Source organism: Rhamphochromis longiceps, linkage group LG16, assembly GCF_057381845.1.
Source record: "Rhamphochromis longiceps isolate RC_006_pf linkage group LG16, R_longiceps_female_GT1.1, whole genome shotgun sequence".
NCBI lineage: Eukaryota > Metazoa > Chordata > Actinopteri > Cichliformes > Cichlidae > Rhamphochromis > Rhamphochromis longiceps.
The window spans coordinates 25567004-25577561 of record NC_140572.1 but is presented as its reverse complement, the minus strand read 5'-3'; the positions used below and the strand labels follow the sequence as shown (position 1 = coordinate 25577561).

General features: G+C 40.0%; 1 protein-coding gene across 6 annotated transcripts in view; it reads right to left on the bottom strand.

Moving 5' to 3' along the window:
* igf2bp2a (insulin-like growth factor 2 mRNA binding protein 2a) overlaps window positions 1–10558 on the bottom strand; it is a 69332-nt gene that overhangs the window by 5422 nt on the left and 53352 nt on the right. For 4 of the 6 annotated variants that reach the window (XM_085384218.1, XM_085384221.1, XM_085384222.1 and 1 more), the window contains 8 exons: window positions 9315–9437; window positions 6104–6239; window positions 2800–2937; window positions 2155–2247; window positions 1311–1433; window positions 860–934; window positions 578–709; window positions 222–335 (listed from right to left, as the gene is read on the bottom strand). In XM_085384218.1, coding sequence (XP_085240344.1) covers window positions 222–335; window positions 578–709; window positions 860–934; window positions 1311–1433; window positions 2155–2247; window positions 2800–2937; window positions 6104–6239; window positions 9315–9437 — 934 coding nt within the window. The remainder of the gene's footprint in view (window positions 1–221; window positions 336–577; window positions 710–859; window positions 935–1310; window positions 1434–2154; window positions 2248–2799; window positions 2938–6103; window positions 6240–9314; window positions 9438–10558) is intronic. The other 2 variants (XM_085384219.1, XM_085384220.1) reach the window with 2 other exon arrangements.

Here is a 10558-nt window from a genome sequence, read left to right as displayed (position 1 = left end):
AAACATAGGGGAAGCATGTTGCGGCTGAACAAAGAGCCATTAGACAGAATACACCAGGTTTTATGATCATATAAAAATGTGGACATTACACCGCGTTTTATTGTTTTATGCGATTTAACAATGCCTTTTGTACGCTGTGGCTGCAGCTATTCTTTTGATACCTGTGCAGCAGCAGAACTAATTAGCCAAATAATGAGTATCGCTGGTTTAATTTTGGGTACCTGGCTGGCAAAGAAATGCCCACTGATTTTCACAAAGACCTCGTCGTTCTCATCAGGAGTTTGGTCCCGCGGTACGATGACCTCCGCGCTCGTAAGGTTCTGCAACTCGTTTACCTGAAACACCGACACAGACTCCCGTTATCACAGCCTCACTTTGAATTTTACCTCCAACCTCTAAATTGTGTTTAACTGAAACACCCCTTGAAGCCAATAAGTAATTGCAGTAAACACCAGTACGTGAGACTCTCACAGATAAAAATTTTATCATGTAAACATAACTAGCTCATTTAAATAAAAAGTTGGAGCAAGGCATTGTTGTTGCTGCAGTTTAAAGGACAATTCAAGCGCATGCTTACCGTCTTACCACCTTTACCGATGACCCTGCCAGCTGCACTTGAGGGAACCTTTATGTGCGTCTCCAGTTTGACCTCCTCCTTCGCAGAGAAGAAGTTTTCCTCTTTCAGCTTTCCAAATATCCGACCTTGGGCCTGGAATACAGAGGAGGGAATGAGGCAAGGAGAGACTGGGGAAAATGGGGACAAACAATGATCCACTGCTGTTATGAAAACTATTTATGAAGTTAATCCCCCCTCAAAAATTATTTAACACAAAGATTCATGCACATATGCAGGTTTTACCTTAAACTGAGCTTCTGGTGTTCCAGTAATGATGACCATCCTCTCAGTAACATCTGGACTCTCAGCCGGAGCGATCTGACACGCACAGAAAGACGCAAATCAGATTTCTAGCTTCTGAACAAATTCATGCAGTATGAGATCATGTAAAGCTTGTGGCCAATAAAATCATGAGAAGAAAATCCCACAAATATATTGAATGCAACTGAAGAATCCAACAAAATGAATTGTCTCTGATTGCATTATCTGAAATGTTTCTCTTTCAACATTTTGAAATATGGAAATTGCTCCACCCCAGATCCATGAAATGCTGCTGGGTGAATGATGAGTTGAGGTTTATTTATAAAAAAAAAAAAAAAAAAAAAAAAAGACACTCGCTCATTAGATTAGCAACACTCCATCCTCCTCTTTCCCCTTTCTTACTGAGCACACTGTTGACAGGCAACAAACGCACCTTGATGGAAGCTCCGGCAAAGTGGGCAAGTTGTTTGATGTGCTGACCCTTCTTGCCGATCAGGGCCCCGACTGCCTGAGTTGGAATAAAGAGGTAGACAACCTCCTGTTCTGGAGCCTGTTGCTGAAAAAGGACCACACAGAAAAGAAAACATTTAAAGTACTTTTATTAAACTTTACTATTTATTTGACTGTGAAAGAAAAGAAAATGATTCAAATTGTCGCAAAAACGGTTTTGAACACACTTGACAGATACTTGAAGAACGGCCGAAAAAGCTGACACCACATGCAAGGGAGGCTAAATTAAGCCCTCTTTGGGTAAACATCGCCCTCTGGCCACGTCTGAATGGAATATTTCCTATTAGGGGTGATGCCTGCCCTGTGTTTTTGTTTTTCTTAGCATGGTAACACTCATGTAGTTGAGGTTTATAAAGTGAATTTTTACGAGCCACGGGATAACTCTGGGCTAAAAAGTCCCCTTCCAGGAATATTTGTGGTGTTCTGGTGACTGGGTGATGGTAAACAGGAATCCAGACTCTCTGTCCTACACAGACGCTGACTGAGGCGTTCTAACAGTCTGCTATTTACAAATCCACCTCATTTAGATCTGCCTTTATCTGTTTTACAGCAGGGTTCATGGTTTTACCTCCCATGCATAGAAGCTATTTGCAGAATCCACACAACCAGAAGAAACGTAAATCCTAAAGGGCTCTCTTTTCCAAAACATGGATTTCACCTGTTTTTGATTATTAAAGCAATCATCTATTAGGACAAACAAAAAACAAAACAAAACAAAGGATTCAGAGAGGAAACACTGACTGTAGTGCAGATTTGAGGGAACATACTGAGTGCTGGTGGGGGATGGCACTTGCTGGAGGAACCCCATACAGGCCACTGAGATGTGAAGAGTGACTCTGAAAGTGAAGTGACAAGCATGCCTATCAGATGGCATGTTAACACACATGTTAAAAGGCACAGGCACGAACACAAGTCAAGCTCTTTCTTCGGGGGGAATTTCAGGGTAGAAACTCGCAGTGAATCACACACTGAGTGTCTTGACTACGAAGCACGCACATGCATTCTCACGCACTGTCTCACGCCGCTTTGGCTCGCGCTTGTCAGGCAATGAGTGGAGACTTTGTTTTACTGACAGACTGACTCATCTCTGGAGAAGATGGGGGAATTCTGGTTGCTTCAAACTGTGTACAAAATCATGCAGGAAGACCTGAGTCAACACTGTAGTGTATTTTAAAAATGCACTTCAGAGGAGCCTGGTTTACCAAGTGTTGGAGATAAATTGCTTTATCAAGTCAATCTTTATCATGCACTTGATGTGGGTAAACCAGCAAAGGCAAAGTCATGCTCAAAGAAGCATTTTCAAAAATAACTTTTTCTTCCCTTTTATGGCCATGCGCTCAGGTAGTCTGTGGGAAAAGGGGAGGGGGGACCAAAAAAGCCTTCCCCCCCCAAAGAAAACAGAGGATACTCACTAAGAATGGGTTGTACCCTGCTGGCGCCACAGCAGGCACAGCGCTACGTGGTCCAGCAGCAGGGGGAAGCACCGGCAGACCAGAGGAGAAGATGCCCAGAGCGTTCAGGTTCAAGCCCGGGATCAAGTTGGCCTGTTGCTGAGCGGACAAAAAAAGAAGTGGCAGTGGCAGAGTTTTAAAAAGTTATCACAACAGAAGACAATTGCTTGGCATTTAATTAATGCGATTTTTTTTTTTAAAGAAGCTGATCGGATTTTAACTTTCATTTAATATCCAAAGCATGCAAAACAAAAAGAAAAAACACTGCAGTGATCTTGGAAAAAACATAAGTTGAAGAAAGATGAAGAAAACATACCAAACACAAATGACTTGTCCAATTAAGCACATTTTAAACTTTTTTCTTAAAGTTAATAATGCAAGCAATAAACAACAATTTTTCAAGTATTTTTTAATATAACAATAATAACAACTCTGAGCCTTTTATTTAATCTGATACATTAAAGTTGGTCACAAGCACAAAAAATATTTTCTGTTCTCACATCACTTCAAAGAACACCACATTTGTGCTGACAAATAAGGATGCAGAGCTGGAGGAAGTATTCAACAATAGTTATGATGACTGAGGAAATGTCTGAATAATTTATCAATGAAAAATATGTCCTACACGTTATTAATTATTAGAGATGGACCGAGCCGATATTACGTATCGTATCGGTCCGATACTGACCTAAATTACTGGATCGGATATCGGAGAAAAATAAAAAATGTAATCCGATCCATTAAATATCACGAAAGCACCTCACAAAACTTGCAACACGCTGTAACTCACCTCAGAACGTTAGCACGTCGGAGCAGTATGCATCACGTGATAGAGCGGCTGTGGCATGCGGGACCTGTCGGTGGTCTGGATAGCATTTGGAGCTTCGCTAGCAACCCAGCATTTCATCTCCGACAAAGTTATCCCGAGAGAAGTACAGCAAGTGTGTAAGTCCATCTCTGAATGTTTGTAAAGCATTCCTGCGTTAAGCTTAACAAGCGACTGCCTCTTCTTGCTGCTACTTCAATCATGAAACTGCTTAATGATCAGCTGATCGGCTTTTCTGTCGCGAGTCCGTCTCTCTGGTTTGTTTTTGGCCCACTTTGCACCAGAAAGAGGAAACCAGCGGCTGAACAACAGCAGCACGTTTAAGCTTGATCAGCTGTTGTTAGAATTTATTTAATATTACTTTCTACTCGAGGATCTTTTTCTACATAGCTGACGCTGGTAACTGTGCAGGGGCGGATCTAGCAAAGTTTAGCCAGGGGGGCCGATAGGGCATTAACAGGGAAAAGGGGGCACAAAGACATACTTTTCTTTCTTATTCTCATTTAAAATGTCGAGCTTTTAATAAATAATTATCTGACAGCCAAAGTTTTAATTTGATGCAAAATGTATAGAAGTCCATTACTGTATATAGTAACTATTAAGTCTAATATATATACACCCTAGTAAGCTATAGTACTTTTTCCTTTGGGAAGGTACCATCTGTGCAGTCTGCAATTTTGTTGAAGAAAGATGTTGAATCTATTTAATATTTCTTGAAAAATAATTGATTTCTGTGCATTTTTTTTTTCACACTGCATCAAATTAAGGTTGATTACGTCGATTAAGCATCATGAGGTGGAGCGTGAGGGGTGGTTCCCTATTTTTTATTTATTTATTTTTGTTGTTGCTGGGAGTTGGAACCCTATTAGTTAGGTTGCTTAATATTTATGCTAAGTACTCTTTAAAATACCAGAATAGGGAGGATGGTGTAGGTTTAAGTTTATTAGATTGATCAGTATTGCTGTACTATGAAATATTTTTTTTTGCATACAGGTATAACAGAATAGCTTTAGTGTAGTTGTTGTTTTAAACTTGAGTATGAACTTATACAAAATGCAGCAAAATATTTAAAAAACAGTTTTGTTGATTAAAAAACACTATATCGGATTCATATCGGTATCGGCAGATATCCAAATTTATGATATCAGTATCGGTATCGGACATAAAAAAGTGGTATCGTGCCATCTCTATTAATTATTACCATAATAATGACATACTCTGCAAAATCCTCTTCATTTATTGATAATTAAAATACTGTTTAGCTGCATGTCTTTTAAAGAAAAAGCGAAGGAATAAATCTTCCTCTAGGGGTTTAGAAAAATCTTCTACTGCATGAGCTACATTACAATAAAAAAACCACTAAACTCTAAAAAATGCTTGTTGCAAGCTTAAAATTGGTCTGTTTTCTTAACTCCTTAAAAAGATCATGCTCCTGTGGTACATGGTTTTTACAAGAGAGATGTTTTAAAAGCATAACCAAAAAAAACCAAAAAACAACAACAACAAAAAGCAAACAAACCCCAAAACAAACAACAACAGAAAGAAAAATCTTCCCCCAAATGCAAGTCAGCTATTCTGGTTTCATGGCCATGACAAGACAGGACTGCCTCCTTTCACTTTCTTTATCCCAGAACGCTCTCTGTAATATCCAGACTGTCACGCTAGATGGCCCTAAATGCTTACTGTAGAGCTGACACTCAACCTGACAGGTGCCAGAACTGCTCTTAACATCCAGAACAACATGGCAGCACGCTGCGTTATGATTATTTCTGAACAAATATTGAGACTGTCACTGTGAAGGAAAAACTAATCAACTAATGCGCTAAAGGGAAAGAAACCAACTAATTCCGTGTTACTACATGAGTCACATCCTGAGGAGCATCGTCATCGTTAATACAGTCACTTTATCAGCATTCATCTCTTTGCAGTACAACAGAGAACATGCAGAGTGTGCCATCATGGCTATCGCTCTTCCTCAGAGGATGACCTCTCAGGCTGCACCGCTGGTGATGTCATTGGGGCAGTGTGAAAGAGGAGCTGGGCGAGAGGGCGGCCTGCACATATCAGGTGGATGCTGGGAAAAGCAGTGTGTTACAGCAGTAACACAGACACATACACAGCGGGGAACTAAGTGTGAGTCAGAAGCTCCATGAAAGAGGCAGACACACACACACACACACACACACACACACACAGACACGGAGCGCTCAAACACTCGACTCACTGATGAGCTGTCCAGCGATCGTTTACTGTTATCCATTTACCAAGCTGGTATTACTAAAGCTGGCGCTAACATGCGCTGAATGGGAAGGCAATATTATCCCGCCGTATATCATCGCTTCTCTCTGTTGTTCACCTGTCAGTCTGCGTGAGTCAACATACTAGCACATACTAACACAAACAATCAGGAGGCCTGCAGACGGTACCCTCAAGACTTACATTTATAGCAGCAATATCATTCTCGTAGGCTTCCCTCAGCTTCTTCATGATTTCCATCTCAGCTTTACAACACGCATCTACGCTGCCCTTCACCGTGATGGTCCTCTCAGGGTTGTAAATAGTTAAGTCTTGTAACCTGAAAGGAAAATCACACACACACAGAAATGATTACTGTATAGACGTGCAGAGGATTCTCAAAACAGATTTAAAAGAATAATGATATATTTAGGTTCTGACTAAGTTTCCACAGGCTGGATACTACATTTCCCATAATGCAACTCAGCTGTGTCTTTCAACATGCTGCATTCACGTCATACAGGATGGATGGCAGTGAAGAGAAGCTTGCAGCGTTGTTAATAATAACTTGGCCGAGTGAGAGTTAAACTGCACTGACAGTAAAACAGAATATCAATTAAATTTAGGTTTAACGCTGAACAACATATATTGGCTGACATGTTTTGTTCGTTTTTAGATTCTTGTTTATTACTAATATAACTCAGTCAAGAATATGGGAGCTTTAAAAATGCAGTGTTGGCTTAGACTATGATTCACATGTCAAAAAAAAGACAGATACGATGATTTGTAGTCATGTTCCAACTATGCTCTGGGTTTAAAACATAGCATCTGATACATTTTCACTTCACCAGATTCTAAAAGAGACATTTTTGGAAATGCTGTCAACAAAAACAAAAGAGGTCTGCATTTCAGACTGGACGTTTTTTTAAACCACAAGAGACATCACACTTTGTTTCCTGATTGGGTCTTGTTGGTCACACGGTGGGCCGTCACAGACTCATCACGCACCTACCAGTCACATGACCCTTTCACAGAAGACAACAGCTTATACCACCGGACAACATGCATGGATAATGCTATGCTAGCACCTGATTTAAATCAAATCCTGCATTTTACATTACGTGAACATAGGGCTGCTCAATTAATCGAATTTTAATCACGATTACGATCTGGGCTTTCAACGATCATTAAAAATGACTGAGCCGATTATTAGCCCCTCCCTCGTGCTTTACTCTCGCGCTGCTCCGTGTGGCAAATCTAGCGCACCTCTCTGCATTTCGAACACGTGTCACAACAATTAAGAGCAGCGGTCCCAAAACTTTTTTGCGCCACGGACCGGTTTGTGCCCGACAATATTTTCACGAACCAGCCTTTAAGGTGTCGCGGATAAATACAACAAAATAAAACTAGTACCGGTACCGAAAAAAAGAAGATTTATTCATAACACACGTGAAATGACCCAGGAAAACCGAGTAAACGATAAAAACGATAACAAAATAACGCTGAAAACCGATAAAAACCCTGAAAACTATACATTTCACACCTGAGCCTCAACTCTCGCGGCCCGGTACCGGTCCGAGGCCCAGGGGTTGGGGACCGCTGATTAAGAGGACCCGAGGGAAGCTCGGAAAGCTAAGCAGAAGTTATTTGGAGAGGAGAGTGACTGCCGTTGGTTGAAAAGAGAGGTTAAACAAAACTTCAGTGGTGTGGAAGCATTATTGGTTTGCGGAGTCAGACGTGGATCAAGTAGACATAGTGTGTAAACTTTGCTACGGTGTCGTAGCTGCACCACAGAGCAACACTGCAAAGTTCACTAAACATAGATGTTTACATTTTTCATTTATTTTTTATATTGCAAACATCTGCACTGTTATCAGTATTTGCACACTATTTTATAATATTTTATGACAATCTTTAAAGTCATTGTTCAATACATTGTTATTGTTAAATAAATATCGTCAAATAATCGAGATCTCAATTTCAGTGAAAATAATCGTGATTATCATTTTTGCCATAATCGAGCAGCCCTACGTGAACAGTGTAATGTGACATACTGTTCACATTTCAGGCTATTGAAAAAGTCTATGTCCCTTTAAACTACTACTGCTTAATTCATGTTACTCCTTTAATTCTCTGTATTCTGGCCACACATTCCCTGAAACCTAGCGCCATGTGGCAGCAACTCAGACCTCAACTAGTGTGACAGGTCTGTTTGGTTGCAACACAAAGATAATATGTCAGCGAAACAAAACAAAACAAAACAAAACAGGTAAAGCAAACATTAGTGACCTGCCAGTGTGCTCACATGCCATTTTTTCTTGTTCCACAGCTTTGACAGAAGTGCACACACTGTCTGTTCTGAAGTCTTTTCATTTCCCTCCCTTTCAGTAATCGACTGTTGTTTAAGATATATTAGCTTAACGCCTGACATGATCAGCTCAGGTTTCACTCGCGATGGCGGAGCACTGCAGACACATCAGCACATGAGCATAAATGCAAACAACTATGTCGCCCACTACAGCAGAGGCTCCGCAGGGATCCAACGCAATGCTATAAATTAAGCTCAGCGAGTCAAGTGGATTAGCAGCAGAGGGACTTACATATACAAATGGAAGCCAAAAAAAGCAACAGTGTGATTGATGTTTTTCTTCTATTTGTGCAACAGCCAGATAATGACTTAATTTGTACATTTCAATGTTAACCTGAGGAATATGAAAGGAAAAAATGCTTATGTCTATGGTTACCTGTTATCTTGAAAGCTGCTGGCAAATTTTTGAAATTCAAGGTGTCTGATACTCAGCTGAACCGGCACCAATGAGATAATACTACTCTAAAAAGTCTGTTACATGAATCAAAGATGCAAAGCCCCATAGACCAGTTATCCTGGACATTACACAAATGTTAACACCTCGGGGCCTTTGAAGCTCAAACTCTCTGCACTATGTTGGTGAACACAGTTGACACTGCAAAAAGACTTAACAGAACCATCAATTCTGAATCTACTATTTGAGCTTCTCTTTTTCAAGGCTCATTACATTCTCAAACCTCGCAGACACCGAGCAATTCATTAGCAATAAATGAAAGAAGGTTGGGGAGCACAGTCCGTTAAATGGGGTGCAATCACTACCTCTCTAATATCATGTTCTGAAAAGAAAAAGCTGTAATCGAATCGCCACGTTACTTCTCTAACAACTCTGTTAAGTGTAACCACATGCCGAAGGGTTAAGGAGCACAGACGAAGGAGGTTACAGTGAAAAGGGCTTGAAATCACTGTCTGTTATTTGTGATTTGGTTAAATCAGCGACAGTAAAAATCTTTGATCTCACTCAAAACATAAATCCACTGAGGAGAATTGCAAATATGAGAGGTTACACATGTGTAAGAGCACCATAAGCAAGTTAAAAGCTGGACTTACGAGGAGATGGTTATCTTGGTCCCTGTCTCCTCCTCGATCTTCTTCAGGTTGCGACCCTCTTTGCCAATCAGCCGACCCACAAGGCTGTTGTGGGCAAGGATTTTCAGAGGGATGTCCTCCGTCCTACACAGAGACACACACACACACACACACACACGTGTAAGGTGATATAGTAAAAGGTAGGTGCTACAGAGTATCACCTATGAGCTATGATATGGTGTCATGCAGAATGCAGAAAGGTTAATGCTGACATGCCTCTGTTACAAAGTGTATTGTTCTATGAAAAACAAACCTGTGCTGATGTTAATTTTACTATTCAAAAACTGCATTTCACAGACAACTCCAGGCTCCATCCCCTCGAGCTAGCAGCACCTCGCAATTTGTGTGTGTGAGTGTGTGAGAAAGAATGAAAAGTCACTTTAAAGGGCTTTGTAAAACTTAGATATTGTTAAATGGTGCAAAATCAGTGCAGACTATTTCCTTGAAACTGAATATTCTCTCCTGGACCTTTGTGTTTTGCCAAAATTGAATGTGACAAACTGTTTATTGCCAATGCCACATGATAACCTACCACTTTCCAAGAATTTTTTCTCTGGTATGAATCAAGCAAATTGGCAGTGATTATAGGTAAACAATGTAAAAGGCTGTTTAAGCCACTTACTTTCCACTAATTGAGTCTGATTTATTACTAAACCAACATAATGACTAATAAATATAAAGAATCAAGTTAGAATAAAGAATACCATTTCAAATAATTATCCTTCCTATCAAAGTTGAGAAATTAATGCATATAAGTCCACTGTTTGGCCCTGAATAATATATCACAGCACATTTATCTAGAAGCCAAAGCAGTGATTTTGCTCTCCGGCTGCTGAGTTTAGTGAATTTAAAAAAATATATTCAGGAGGAAAACAGATTGTGTAAGCTTTGTAATTAGAGTGAAACGGAAAGCAAGTCCCAGTTTCTTTAACACACCACAAATTAGGATGATTTGACAAAATTAATTTTCCATGACTTTAAAATATTCTGAAGTACAGACAGGTATAAAAAAGATTGCTTGTATGATTTTGACATTCAAGTCCCTAACTAGAGAAGGAAGAGGCTCAATAAATTAACTACTGATGATTCATGTATGATAGTATCTGCTTTCAGTGTACTGTACCTAAACTGTACATGGTGCAGTTATTACTTATTAAAACAGAAGGACTATCATTACTGTATGATTCATATTCCTCTCCATTGTG